At 48.1% G+C, this 14,817-nt stretch overlaps 3 protein-coding genes across 4 annotated transcripts; all 3 read right to left on the bottom strand.

Moving 5' to 3' along the window:
* Positions 1–791: 791 nt before the first annotated feature.
* Positions 792–7,561, bottom strand: LOC117857929 (F-box protein At3g54460). Of its 2 annotated transcripts, none has more exons than XM_034740852.2 (8): positions 6,908–7,561; positions 2,832–5,360; positions 2,547–2,754; positions 2,250–2,468; positions 2,110–2,169; positions 1,581–1,711; positions 1,203–1,317; positions 792–1,116 (listed from the first exon to the last, which is right to left on the bottom strand). In XM_034740852.2, exons 1-8 carry the CDS (start codon positions 7,336–7,338, stop codon positions 988–990), a joined length of 3,822 nt encoding a protein of 1,273 aa, XP_034596743.1. In that variant the 5' UTR covers positions 7,339–7,561; the 3' UTR covers positions 792–987. The 2 variants fall into 2 exon arrangements, with proteins under 2 accessions (XP_034596743.1, XP_034596744.1); XM_034740853.2 differs by lacking the exon at positions 6,908–7,561 and adding an exon at positions 5,500–5,556.
* Positions 7,562–8,070: 509 nt separating this feature from the next.
* LOC117857932 (germin-like protein 1-4) lies at positions 8,071–9,331 on the bottom strand. Its single transcript, XM_034740859.2, has 2 exons — positions 8,965–9,331; positions 8,071–8,851 (listed from the first exon to the last, which is right to left on the bottom strand). The coding sequence occupies exons 1-2, from the start codon at positions 9,104–9,106 to the stop codon at positions 8,295–8,297; spliced, it is 699 nt and encodes a 232-aa protein (XP_034596750.1). The 5' UTR covers positions 9,107–9,331; the 3' UTR covers positions 8,071–8,294.
* Positions 9,332–10,133: 802 nt separating this feature from the next.
* Positions 10,134–11,382, bottom strand: LOC117858249 (putative germin-like protein 3-2). Its single transcript, XM_034741285.2, has 2 exons — positions 11,068–11,382; positions 10,134–10,921 (listed from the first exon to the last, which is right to left on the bottom strand). Exons 1-2 carry the CDS (start codon positions 11,204–11,206, stop codon positions 10,377–10,379), a joined length of 684 nt encoding a protein of 227 aa, XP_034597176.1. The 5' UTR covers positions 11,207–11,382; the 3' UTR covers positions 10,134–10,376.
* Positions 11,383–14,817: the final 3,435 nt, after the last annotated feature.

The raw sequence follows: 14,817 nt of genomic DNA, 5'->3' as shown, positions 1-14,817 counted from the left end.
TTCACCGCTGGGGAGGGCGCTGGCGGCGGCGGCGGCGGCGCCACCGCACCGTCCGCAGGACGGCGCCCTGCACCTCGAGGCCCCGCCGTGGCGGCGCGCAGGGCTCACGAAGTACCAAGCGGGCCTCGGTCCCAGCGCCGGCTTGCGCGCCCGCCTGTCCAGGGGGTTCGCCCGCGTACGCGTCGGCGTCGTTCACGGATGAATTGGGCGAGGGGCCGGAGCGGCGGCGCCTGTTGGGCATCGGCGGCAAGGCGGAGGAATTGGGCGAGGGGCTGATGCAAGGGGGCCACACGCTGCAGATTGCGCTCGCGAGCTGCCGCGCCCATAGCGAAGTGGGGTCTCCTCACTCGTGCCCCTACTCGGCCATGCTGGCGACACGAAAGCGGGTGCCCCTCTTTCCCGACCGGACCTAGCACCTCCACCGCCGCCGCGGGACCGTGCGCAAGCGACCTACCCTTGCTGCCGCTGGGCCGGGTTCCTTGGCGGCCGCCCCCCACCATGGGCCATGCTCTGCAGGTGGTGCTTGGGGTCGATGGGAGAGAGGCGGATTGAGGGCGACCGGCGGATCAGAGTAGGTGGAGAGAGAGAAGGGTCGGGTGGTGGATTTGGGTGAGGGGAGAAAAAGGGTAGGGAGGGAAGAAGATAACGCTGGAACGTAGGTTCCACTGACACGTGTCATTCACGTCAGCTAAACCACTGACTGCAACAGTCCGATGACAAAATGTGAATGGTTTCAAAGATTCCTAATTTTGAAGTTGAATGACCAAAATCAAACTGTGATGATAGTTGGATGGCTAAAAATGGACATTTTCCTTTTAGTCAAACAAGTGATTCATAACAAAACATGTTTGGACTCCAAGCATTCACTTGCAAGCAAAGCAATTATGATTTGTAGTGCAAGGGAATGATCAAAAGGAAGAAACAGAAAATCAAGAAGTTAGTTAGTGCTATCGCCCAATCAATAAGGGCGGCTGCTTTAGATCCTGCCTACACAAAGCTGAGTTGCGCCAGATAGCTGCTTTCAGCAAAATCATGGAGGCTCCGATGAGGCCTGCCTCCTTCATTCTCAGTGCTGCTTATTCCTTTATTCACCATTTTTCTGCAGGCACTAGAATCCTGCAGACGATGAAAATAATCAAACACACGTAGGATTTGACAATAATTTAACATCAAAATGTCATGAACATGTGATGCCCACAAACCTGCAGAAGTTTAAGCATTTGCTCTTCAATGGTACCACGCATAGCCAAAGTTTCGACCAGTATTGGACGTGTTGCCCCCATTCGATGAGCTCGACTAATAACTTGTTCCTCCATACTGATTACAACAGAAAAGAAAGTGCAATCATCAGTTATGCATGATAATGATAGTGGCAGGGATAAGAAATATCCTTGGCAAAAGTGTTGAAAGCCGACTGCCAATACGAAAGCAAAATACTAGATAGATGTAAGGCAACAAGACAAAGTGTACAACATTGTCAGATAAATTTGCAGTTCACATTTCATTAAGAAACAAAAGAATTTACCCTATGGATATGGCCGCATTAGTTATTTGAAGAAGTATCTGAATAGTTAGATTACCTCCTATCCCATATTGGTTCCATGAGAAAAACATGGGTCACAAAACTCAGATCAAGCCCCAGTGCAGCAGTTCCATCCATGACTAGAGCCATACATGTTGGATCCTCTTGAAACTTGGTTAGTGCACTTCTCTGCGTAGAATAACAGATAATTCTTAAAATATGTTTCAGATATTTGCCAAGGAGAGTGTGACTTGTATTTTGCCAATTAGACAGCAATCTTGTATATGCAACGTAGCGGGTAGTGGGAAATAGGAAGCAAGTGAGATAGAGTGGCAGAAATCAGAAATTTAGAAGGAACTACAGGAAGGTGGTCATGTAGACTGGAAGGGACACAAGGAGCAAGATAGGGAAATGTAAGATCTGGTGAACAAAACAAAAAGTTGAAAACATGTGAATGGGCAAGGGGCTGGTTCACTTGTGCAAATACTAAGCAGCGTGGAGTCAACAGGGATCACCAGGGCTAAAGTAGGCCTCATATATACTTAGGTATAATTTACAGATTAAACATCTCGAATAAGAAAGCATACCTTACTCCCTAAAGGCATTGGACTATACATTCCCGCATATGTTATTCCAGCAATAGTCAGCTGAATGGAAAGGGGATCAATGGTCATTAATTTAACATAACTGTTAACCAAAAGCTGGAGTATAATCATTTCAAACTAACCTGCTGCTCAATCACATGAATATGCTCTAGAAACTGAGAAAATATTATAACTTTGTCCAACATTGCCTGTGGTTGACAAGATAGTGCATTAGCATGACCAGCACTATTGGTTATGTTATTCCCATGATTCATGTATGTTTCTCGTAGGCTTATCAGCTTGTCAACCAAATAAGAAACTTTGCTGCTAGATGTTGATTGCCAGTCGGGGTCCCAATCATCCTGCAAAAAAAAAAGAGAAAAATTACACAAAACTTCTTTTCAAGAGCAAACAAAATAGATGAAAATTAAAGTACCCACCTGCTTATATGAAGGCTGCAACTCAATTAGATCCTTGGGCACTGGCCATTTTGGTTTTGGATTTTCTAGCCTCACAGCAGGGGTCTGCATCTCATAATGATTGCCACAACCGGGTAATGTGCATTTTTCACTATCAAGAGCTACACAATCAAGGCACAAAATATGTTGGCAGGGTGTGATAATAGGCAATCGACACCAAACTTTACACCTGAAGAAAAATATTTGTGTAAGGAAATAATCTGATTGATACGTAATACGGTTTTACTTTACCAAAAGCATTCATACCTGAAACAACTGGCACCATTTAAAAGAGCAATTCTAATAAACTGATATTCATCTGAAGAAGGATCCAGGCCCAGCTTCACCAAATCATCCATCGTTTCCTGTATATCCTGACCTGCCTCAGCTACTTTGATATGCCCGGCAACACAGCAAGATAAACGGACATTCTTTATAGTAGTAGCACGGAATTTCCACTGCTTGGGGTTCAGAAGGGATTCTACATGAGAAGGGTCATTCCAATCAGCCATCAGTATATTTCGGCGAATAGTAACCACCAGTTCATTGTAGCTTTTTGCATGCCCCTCATTGAAGTCTAGGAAGGTTATCTTCTTTATGCAAGGAGGAATATTTTTCAGATCAGCTTTTCTTGCACTAATCATAGTCCTCTGAAGCAGCTGCACAAGACGAACTCGTCCCTCTTCCATTTGCGCCTCAAAAGGCCTATGGATTCCAGAGTCCCACGACTGGTAGTTTTGACCGTAAACTTCATCATGAAGAAACTTAAGCATGGGGTGAAGATGAGCAACCTGACTAGTTGGTGTATTTGGTGTAGGTGTACCAGTTAATATCCACCTATTTGATGCAACCAAAGCGACAGCCATCTGTAATTTGTTCGTCAGGGCAAGGCTCGAACCTAATGTGTGCCCTTCATCCAGTATAACCCTGAACCAGTGGATGTGCTTTAGTGCACTTCTCTTCTGTGGACCCCATTCCGCACTTAGTCTGCTGAATGTGGTTATGACAATGTCATAGTCCCAAGCAAGGTTGTGAGCAGATGGCTTCTTGTGGTCTCCCCACACAAAAACATTAAGGGTGTCCGAGGACACATGACGCTGTATCTGTGTTGTCCAGTGATCAATTAAGTTAGCAGGTACCACTATCAAGGTAGCCCTAGATAAATAAAACCTAGTAGAATCCAGCGGTTTTTCAAGAGCAACTCCAAGTGCAGCTGAATCAAAAGCTAAATCGTCAAGCATAGGGGGATAGTACCACCGAGTCACACCTTTCTCAATCTTTCTCACAAGGCCAAATGCTTGAAATATCTTGTAATATGGACGGGCACCCTTGCCTGTAGTTGCACGTGTATCTAGAACTGGGCGAGTCAAACCAACCAATTCCATCTCCACAAGTTTTGAAGGAGAAAGTTTTGCTAACCATATCAAAGCCTTCTTGGTTTCTGAATTGATCATAGCAACATTATCTTTCAATATGTTTGTGAAAAACGACACATTTTCCTCATTTCCAGGCAAAGAGTTTTTCTTGTAAAATCCTGGCAAATTGGTTATCTTTTTCACAAAATCCCATGATTCCTCTGGGGCAGTGCATTTCTGCCGTGTTGGATCAGTGTTCATAGTGCAAAACCATGCTGTGGTAGAATCAAGAACTGTTGCATCTGATAACCTTCGCCACTTTCTGCAAGCATCACACTGAACCCAGGTCTCATTTGTTTCAGAGGTGGTGCCTCTCTTCCTTTTATTGCCAACTGATCCATTGCTGTATGCATCCATGAGGTTTTTCCTAACTTGCTTAGAATTTTTAGTGAACTTCAGTACATGAGTTGCTGGCGTTGGACGCACTTTGCTGTGCGATGACGATGGAGACTTCTCACTCGTAGCATGAAACATGACCTTAGTTGGATCAGGGCTCAGTAACCTGCCTCTCTTTCTTGAAGATCTGGTACTGCAGACAGGATCATCATCATGCAATAGTCCACTAGAACATGGATCATCTGTTGTCACATCCTCCCTCAAAAGCTTTTTTGACACAGACGAAGAGCTGTTTCTATTAGAAGAGCAACTGGGACTTAATTCATAATATCCATATTTTTTATCTGGCTTATGCATGCACCAACTCACATCCACGCCTTGAGGAGGGTATGCAAGTGTTCCATGCGTTTTTAGAATAAGAGACAGCGTTGTTACTGTCTTCCCTAACCCAGGTTCATCACAAAACATACCTCCACGGAAATCATTTATGGTTGGAGCATTTCCAGTAGATACTTCACCAGAGGTAACATTTATGTAGAAAGGGAAACCATCCTCAGTGCAGAAATCCTTGTACAGAGGATGCGCCAGGACTTGCGTGTTCTGCTCTCGCCTCAACATCCATTCAACAGCGGCCTCTTGATGAGGAAAAAGCTTAAGCTTCATGCAAGGCATAATAGAGGCAGCAAGACTCCTTAGATGATGACAAGTTGCTGCCACTCTTATCAAATCCCTGGGTTTAAGTAGAATCAGTACTTTATTCAATACATCATCAGGCACAGACCAAATACCCAGTTCCAGTGTTTCTGCATCTGGTATTATTCTTTCCGTCTGCATGCCCTTCTCCATCCTAACACCAGGGAGGGTTTTAAAGATTTCGTGCAGGTCAAATGACTTCTCTTTATTTGATATAGACGCTATCTGATGGTCCTCGCAACCAAGTACGTGACAATCGGTGCAGCTCCAAATGCAATGGTCATCACAGTGTGGACCATCATGTGCAGCCCAGTCGAAAGCAAGCAAAGCTTTCCTAGCATCCCAGTTGCAACTGACAAAAAAAAAAAGAGATATTAGTCTAGGAGAAAGGTGGCAACACGTGAAATATTACTGAGATAACAAATAGTTGTCACATTGCCCAACTCATAGGCTTGACAATTAAAGCCGTTTGAAGCAGAATAAGAAGTCACCTTTTTGGAAATAACAAATGAAAAGATCCACAAACTTTGCAATTTCACTCAAATTCACAGATGCGTGGTTATTACCTATGGGACAGGAAATTTGAGCATTAAATAGGGACTTAATATGGGAAAAATAAGCATATCTATTAACAGCAGACACACTGACATTAATAACGCAAGGAGTGAAAATGCCACGAATTTGAAACCTATTACAAGGTTCCATCACATAGTTAGAAGGGAAGCTGAACAAATAGCCTTTTAAAAGATCTGAAGGATCAGGGGCTAGGGAATGCAGGGAAAAATTGAAATGCTTGGATAATTTACTAAATGTACCTCCCAGATTTTTTCCCCCCAGGGATATGCCCAATAACTCAACGTTTTGTTTTTGGAAAAGAAACTCCAGACAACAAAAAGGAATAATAATTTCTGTCTTGAGATAAACAGCATCAGTCCTGGAACATGGCATTATATAAAAAACTTTTGTTAGCAAGGTGCTAGGCATATTGGGCATTCTTGGAATGGACAGATTCTGTGTTTCAAATTTGTTCCAATCCTCTGAAAATTACATCTGATCACACACACAATTATAAACATAACAAATCATCTACACTAGCAAGCTTAATCCATTCTTTTCCCATGCTCTCCTCTCAATTGTTATCGCCCCCACCTCAGACATGGCCCTTGCACCCCTTGCCTGCATAGCACCTTCTGCTTGTGCTCCGCTGAAGGCAGGATCATCACCATGGCATGGCCTGCCGTGGCAAGGTGGGGGGCGCTTCCTGCACCCCTGTCTAATTCTGTGTGCGACATCGAAACATGCCCAAAGTCCCCTGTTGCTCACTGGAGTTGTCCTGTGGTTTATGGCAGAAAGAAGGCAGCCTACGAGGTGTCCGCCACTAGCCCTCGGTCGATACTTCAGGTATAAGCTCATGCATTGTCACCTCCGTTCCTAGTTGGAGGAAAGCATTTTATTGTTCATGATTAGATTCCCTCTGCACTTCTCCATTCAGATTTCCTATGGCCAGCTCTCCAAATTTCAACCATTGTTGTAAACCTGTCAGCGATGTACGGGAACTTGGTGGCTAGTACTCCTAATTACGATTTACAGAAAGTCCCAGAAAGGAAACATAGAAGACGATGGAACAGGATTGAAAATTAATTTCCTAAAACAAACGGATTGCAATTCTAATCTTCAGATACTAAAGGCAACACATGCAGTAAACTATCAAGCTTGCACATCAGAGTGTAACGTCCACAAAAACCATCCAAATGATAATAATATCATTAACAGCTACGCCCACAACGCTCCAAAATTCGTCTCAGAAACGCAGACATGCCGCCCAATATCCAGAGACAGCAATGTGCGACAAAATTCCACCGCTACAAAACGTTGAGGCGCTAAATAACCGACACGCACCTGACATGCTTGAAGACCGCGGCGGCCGCGGTGCGGGAGCGCGGGAACTGCCAGCCGGACCAGGCTGCGACGGGCAGGTAGACGTCAATTAACACCACCGCCCTCGCCTCCACCACCACGCCGTCCCCTACCCCCGCGCTCCTGGTCACGACCCGCAGCAGCGTGCCCTCCACCTCCACGCACCGGCTGGCCACGAGCGTCCTGAGCATGCGCACGACGCTGCCGCCGCCGCCGCCTGCTGACGCCCTCCACTTGGACCGAGGCGTGGTGCCCTCGTCGGGGAGCGGCGCGAGGGGCACGGCCCCGCAGGCGGAGAGGGTGCACCGGGAGAGCGGCGGGATGGACGCGGCCCCGGCCACGTCCACGGACAGGACGGCGCGGAGGTAGCCGCCGAGCTTGCGGCGCGCGGCCGCGGCCGCGGCGGCGTCCATTGCGAGCGTGCTAGGGTTAGGGCTCGGCCTCCACCATGGGGGAGAGAGGGGGAGGGTGCAGGCCTCGTCGCCGCCGCAGTGACCGCGGGATTCGTTGGGTTGGAGTGGCCGGAATTGGAGCGGAGATTGGGAGGAGGCGGAGGCGACGAGGAGGGAGGAGAGGAAGGGGAGGACGGCGCGTGATGCGATTGGAGGCGGCCTCGGGCGGAAGCGTAACTACCGGGCAAGATTGTGGGGGCAAGTGGCGTCCGCGGTTAACGGATCGGATCTGGTATGCATGGTAGCTGGGGGCTGGACCCGCTGTATTTTTGCGGGGCCCACGGTGGCTGCTGGGTTGGGCGAAAATCGAGATGAGAAACCGACCGAGGTGGGCTTTTTGTTGGTGATCTATGGGCTTTGAATGAATCTGTGTGGGTGTTTTTTGATTGTTGGGCGCCATTTAACTAGGCCTACTGGGCCCTCTGTATTTTTGTGGGGCCACACGGCGGCAGGTTGGGTGAAAATCAAGATGAGAAACCGAGGGGGCGCTGGCTGATTCGACGTGGGCTTTCTGTTGGTGATCTATGGGCTTTGATGAATCTATGGGCCCTCGCTGGCTCGCTGCCGCCAGCTCGGGGCCGTGCAGGCCTCTCTGCTGCCGCCCGCGCAGCCGCGCTTGCTGCTCTGGTTGCGGATGCAGGTAGTTGATTTTTTTTTTTTTGATGAAACAGGTAGTTGATTTGGACTGGGATCGAAATTAAAGACTCGACTGCGTCTTCTATGATTGATCACTTTAGACAAAAAAGAATACAGTTACCTTGACAAATTGACGCAAGATAAAAGCCACAAACATTTTGTTTCCTGAACGGGCGCGCCAATCTGCCCAGTTACGTTGGGTTGCCCACGGACGGATGGATTGAGCTCACGCCACGTCTGCACGTCACAAATTTTTTTTCCGACGAACCACGTCACAAAATTCACACGGCGTCAGGGAACTTGGACTTGATGCTCTCCACGACCCCGCCGTCGGTCTGGAACGCCCGCGCCAGCACGTCCGTGGGCACCGCCGGCGCGGCGCCGAACAGCGCCGCGGCGGCCGTCTGCGTGCCGGGCATCTGGCTGTCGAACGCCGACACCGCCACGGCGGGCGCCGCCCCGACGCTGCGCTGGAAGTGCAGGAGGCCGCGCGGGAACACGAACACCCCGCCCTTCGTGACGCTGCGGGTGAGGAGCCGGTTCCCCGCCGCGGTGACGAAGCCCACCTCGAGGGTGCCCTCGACGACGAAGAGGATCTCGGTGGCGCGCGGGTGCGCGTGCGGCGGGCTCACCCCGCCCCACGGCGCGTAGTCGGTGCGCGCCATGGACACGCCCAGGGTGTTGAGCCCCGGGAGCGCCGCCACGTCCGCCGCCGTCGTCGCCGAACCCATCGGGTTGCCGGTGTACACGTCGGCGGCCTTCGCCAGCCCGCCGAAGAAGAAGTCGTCCGCCGTCACGTTCGCCTCGGGCTTGCACGGGAACCCGTTCACCCGCAGCGCTGCACACGCGTACGTGTGAGTTTGCATCAGCATATGTATACTTGTTACGTTATTGTGAAATGTAATGTACTATATGAAAGAAGAAATATGAGAGATGATGGGCATCACTCACGGCCCTGAAGGGATTTGTAGTCGGCGACGCAGATGTCCTGGAGCATGTCGGGGTCGCCGGCGACCACCAGCGGTGGTGCGGCGAACGAGAGCAGGACGGCGAGGGTGCCGAGGAGAATAATGGCGGGGAGCTTGTGCGCCATGGTTCTCGTGATGATTGGTTGGTCCTAGTAGCTCCCAGCAGCTAGCTGACTGGAGCTTCTTCTAGAGATCTAGTGTGCTAGTTAGCTGTGTACTGGTGTGTGAGCTGTAGGTAGTTAAGCACGTAAAGGGTGGAGCTTTTGGTTTGATGGTGCAAAAGATGGGCTGGGGCCCCGGTATTTATAGATAGCCAGCGTTCGTTTCAGCTTAACAGAGACGTGCCGATGGATCATCGATTGTATTTGTCGATGGTCACGTCACCAGTTTACTACCAATGGAGTGCGAGAAGAGGAAGATCGATGGGGTGTGTGTGTGTACGTACCCTAGTGATGTGAGAGTTGGGAGAGCGAGCCAATAGTGTTGCTTCTCACGTCAAGCATCAATTGCAATTATCTATCGTGTGATTGCAATTTGTCGAGCTGTAAGCAATGTAATTATGTACCCATAATAGCCTCTCCAGCTTAATCCCCGGTTTGTACCTCATATTTTTGTAATAGCTTGTACGCTATATTCTTTGCACGCGCACATATTTGCTGGGCAGACATTCGCGTGACTCAAGGTACGTGAAATGGACATACACGTGGCTGATGAAATCGACCATCAAGATAGACATGTCCATGATACATTCTTTTAGTATTATTTTTTCAAGTGTTTCAATCCAACCTATTATTTTTTTCAATGAGCATCCCTGGCAACAAATTGTTTTATTGCAAAACACGATGTCAAAAACTCCTTTGGGGCGAATTCCTTGTTTATACTACTTCCTCGTTCCAAATTGTGAGTCGTTTTAGCATTTTTTGGGTCAATAGTTTTTTTATGCATCTAGATATAGGATATGACTAGATGCATAAATAAATTTATAAATCTAGAAAAGATAAAACGATTTACAATTTAAAACGGAGAGAGTAACCTAATATTTTGGATCTATCACATGTATAGACTAATTTACAAGAATTTGCGACCAAATGGTGAATTTGTTACTATTAAAGGACGATCCATTGGCAGTTTTTATCAGACAAAAAAAACCACTAGAGGCAATCAGAGCATTCATTTCCTTGAGTTCACAGATACACATACCACACCTTCACACAAATGGTTCGCGCCGAAATTGAAAAGCAACAACAGTGAAGTGTCGAGATCAGACCATGCATAACCACACCAAACGACCCAACCAATTATTTGACCCATCACACTTTATTACAGCTAGCACACAATGTATCGATCGGAACTCGAAATCACCATCTGCATGCATGCATGGCTGCATGCGCGTGTCTACATGGGCGGGAACCTGGCCTTGATGGCCTCGACGAGGCTGGCGTCGATCTGGAACGCCCTTGCCAGCACATCGTCCGGCACCGGCGGCGAGGCGCCGAAGAGCGTCGCGGCGAGGGCCTGCGTGCCCGGCAGCTGGCTGTTGAAGGCCGAGACGACGGCGGCGGGGGTGCGTCCGTTGTTCCTCTGGAAGTGGACGAGGCCACGGGGGAAGACGAAGACCTCGCCCCTGCGGAGGGTGCGTGCGAAGAGGACGTTGGCGGTGGTGATGAAGCCGACGTGGAGGGAGCCGCGGAGCACGAAGATGATCTCGGTGGCGCGCGGGTGGGTGTGCGGCGGGTTGACGCCCCACGGCGCGAAGTCGATGCGCGCCATGGACACGCCCAGGGTGTTGAGCCCCGGGACCATCTCCACGTTCGCCGCCGTCACCGCCGACCCCGCCGCGTTGTCGGTGGTGTTGCCGGGCTTCGCCAGCAGGCCGGAGGAGAAGTCGTGCGCCGTCACGTTCTCCGCCCTCTTGCACGGGAACCCGTTCAGCCTCAGTGCTGCGGACATTTCGTTCATATATGTTCATCGTAATCAAATTGCGTACGTGTCATTCTTATTCGTCCCGAGTCGTTGCAGAGTCCTACGTAGAACGTAGTTTTTGTGAATCGCGCAGTACGTAGTAGTGAATGCAGAGATGACTTACGGCCCTTGAGGGAATGGTAGTCGGCGACGCAGATGTCCTGGAGCATGTCGGGGTCCCCGGCGACGACGACCAGCGGCGCCGCGAGGGCCAGGAGGACGGCGAAGGCGGCGAGGAGAGTGGGCGGGAGCTTGTGCGCCATTTGCACGAGTGAGCTACTGAGCTGTAGCCTGTACTAGGCAGTTAAGCACGTAAGGATGGATCGGAGCTTTTGGTTTGAGGCAAAAGAAGGGCTGGGGCGCCGGTATTTATAGGTAGCCGGCGTTGGTTTCCATCAGCTTAACGGAGACGACACCTACTGGTCACCATGCATGATCAAGCATGGCATTTTGGACGCGCGCGCTCGTGTTGAACGGCAAGTGAGAGGAGTGTAATGCAGGCATGTTTCGCGGCATCTGACCGGCGGCTGGTGTCATCAGAGTACTGACGCACGCTTATTACCACAATTAGTGCCGCTTTAAATTGTGCGCTCGATATGGTCGTGCTGGTTGGCCAGCTACACCAACACGGATGCAGATCGAAATGAATGATATCCATGTCAGTGCTCTGATCTTGGCATCTTCTACCGGTGTTATCTAGACAGAGGTAATTAAAGCGCACAAAACGCACTGTTGTGGCAGAACTCGTCAAAACGCCAGTTTTTCACTAAGTCTTCGAAACCAACTTGTTTTTCAATAATTATTTGAAACAACCCATTTTTCAATGAGCATCCTTTGTTTCTTTGTTTTGGACCAGAGCTTAATAACTGTCATCAACCAGAGCGAGTGCTCTTTCCTACACTCTTGGCCCCCCCCCCCCCCCCGGTTAGATTGGTGGTTTCTTGTTTTATTTTGTTGTAAACTCTTTGTATGCCTTTCCTTTTTTTTTTAAATATATATTCAGTAGGGGCTTACCCTGTTCATTCAAAAAAACCAGAGATTGCTCTCCGATGTTCCCGTCTTCTTTTCCTCTCTCAATCACGTGATTAAAAGACTCTAAGCAGTAGGTACATAGCTTAAAGTTGCATCAACGTATTCGTGCCACCATCCAAAAACTCCAACGGCTTGGGAGCCTTGCCGCATATGCATGCAGGATTAGGGCACGTACAACGGCCATTAATGGGCCGTCTGTAAGTTGCGAGATCAGATCTTCAATCTCCTACGTGGTACAGATTAATGAAGGGAGAGAGTCCTGCCGTCGCCTCGCGAGAGGACGGCAGCGGCTCGTGCTGCGATGCAAATCGACAGGTGCTCCACCCGTTGTATGCACTGTTCTCACCCGGTACCGGCACACTCCGATATCGTGCGGAAGGTGCACGAATCTTCTCCTGCGCATGCAAATGGAAAGGAAGAGGCCCGTGAAGCTCACCAGAAACGACGTCCGCCGCCCGCGAAGCTCGCCGCCGGCACCTTCATGCCGAGCAGCCCCGCCCCCCTTACAACATGGACCTTAACGCATGTAGAAATTATAGAAAGATCCTTTAGGCATGTTAAAAGGACGTAATATGAAATAAAAATACATTGCTATCCTAATATGATAGTATTCTTTTAAAATTTCAAAGACCGTGCACTATCTTGAATAAGCAACAAAGTGACATACAAAGATCATATTTATATCTGATCATCATGATTTATGGGGCCATATATGAATTAAATAATTTGTAGACAACATAATAGATGAGCCACTGTACGATCGGACTATTTTATTGTCTTTGTATGATGTGGTAAGTACTTGCAGATAACAACTGTCTAAACTGTTGAACGTGCCCTTAATATGATTTCCTAATGGTTAGGACTCTTAGCCGATGCAATCATGTCCTCAACTACACTACATTAATGTGCAACAACGTTGGTTCGTAATTATGCACCTGGGTCGTGTAGATAAGCACCGACCCATGCAGGAGGACCGGGCGCTAGGCGCTAGCGAAAATGAGAAGGGGGGAATGAATTTTCGCGATGAAAAGCTTGAAAAACCTCTTGTACCATCTTTTCTGTTGGTTGTATCATTTGATTCATGTATGAAATGATTCAAAATAATAATGATACTTTTGTTTGGTTGGGTGAATTGTACCAGGGGCGGAGCTCAAGCTTGGCATCGGGATCCGCCAACCCCGATGATTTTGGAGAAAAACAGTAGCAAATCACTGTACTTAGCTATTAGTTGTTCAATATGACTCGTATTCTTCCGTTTACACTACTAAAAATATGAGCATTCGTCCTTGACATTAGTACCGGATGGTTTTTCATCCGGTACTAACACGCGAAATTAATACTAGGTAGAAATTTTCGGTCCTCGGAGGCCTTTCTTTTAGTACTAAAAGGCCTGGACCATTTAGTACCGGTTAATAACACTACCCCGTGGAGCACCATTTGGTACCGCTCAATAACAACAACCGGTACTACCCGGCGGTGTTATTGCCCGGTATTAAAGGCCTATCCATGGGTTACTAGCTACAAAAGGAAAGCATATCTAACTCAATCACATGTGTTGTATAGGTGCGATGGTAAAGAAGGTTCGCGCGAGGCTTGATGTTGTGGGTTCGAATCCCACGAACTGTGCATGCACATATTACACGTGAAATTTGTGTGACTCGTGAAATTTGCGTGGCATTTAGTACCAAATAAGCGATATCGGTCAGGTGCCCGGTACTAAAAGGGGGTTACTAAGCGGTACTAAACGTCAATTCTCCAGTCGTGTTAAGACCCCGATGCTCTTTTAGTCTGGCTTCGCCCCTAGATTGTACCAACTCATCCAGGATGAAGCCATCCACTTAATACATTATTTTACTAATAGGAGTGAACCATATACAAATTGGTTGAACCCCACTATCGAGGATCATCCATACATGCATCAAGTGGTGCATGCAACTAAACACACCCTATTTGCTTGTGCACAGTGACGGATGTACACTTGACAAAGTGCTGGTGCGCTGCAAGGATCTCAAATTAAATAAATTCCAAATAAACCAATCCATTTACAATAAAGTTCATATCATATATAGTCTACAAGAAGCCACATATATTGGTACCATAAGGCCCATGATATAATTAGTTGAAAACCTGATGATCAAGAGAATGATCGATCGAGTGTTTTAGGCATGATGATATGCCAATCAATCCACGCTCTGGTGATCTCCAATTCGGTGAGTCCCTAGGTTATGGATTGGGGTTGCGGATATATACTCTAGGGAGGAGCCTTCTCTGATGAGAATCTCGATCCAGGGCTTAGAGTGAGGTGAGGAGGAAAAATGTCATGAACGAGGTCCATCAGATTTTCCGTTCTAGGGACGTAGTATGTGGACTCGCACAAACAAACAAAAAAAAACAATGTACACGGAAGAACGACCTGAAAACTAAGTGAAGGTGGTACACCATCAACTTGATTATTCTTTTGTAGTAGCGATGATTCGGGCTCTGAAATTCAGTCATGCTCGATCTGAATATCAACGATTGGAGGGAGACTTGGTGCCTTGGGTGGTTCAGCGACTGTCGGCTGTGCCGTTAACGTTGTTGCACATCTGAGAACAATGGCGTGCAACTGGCCAATACCCAGAGTTGCTCTCTGATGGAGGTTCTACAAGTAGTCTAGTACAATTACTCAATCGGAGAAGCAGAAATCAGAAAGTGACTAGTCGCGGCGGAGAAATCAGGCTTGCTCACAATTTCCACGATGACAAATTCCTGATGAGGACCAATTAATGGTGTTTGCATGATAACTGATTGAAATTAACTGGACGGTCCGGTTTCATCAGGCAACAATGATGACTAGCAACTC

Source organism: Setaria viridis, chromosome 5 (assembly GCF_005286985.2).
Source record: "Setaria viridis chromosome 5, Setaria_viridis_v4.0, whole genome shotgun sequence".
Lineage (NCBI taxonomy): Eukaryota > Viridiplantae > Streptophyta > Magnoliopsida > Poales > Poaceae > Setaria > Setaria viridis.
Note: the sequence above shows the minus strand (reverse complement) of the source record. Positions and strands in the feature narration are given on the sequence as shown.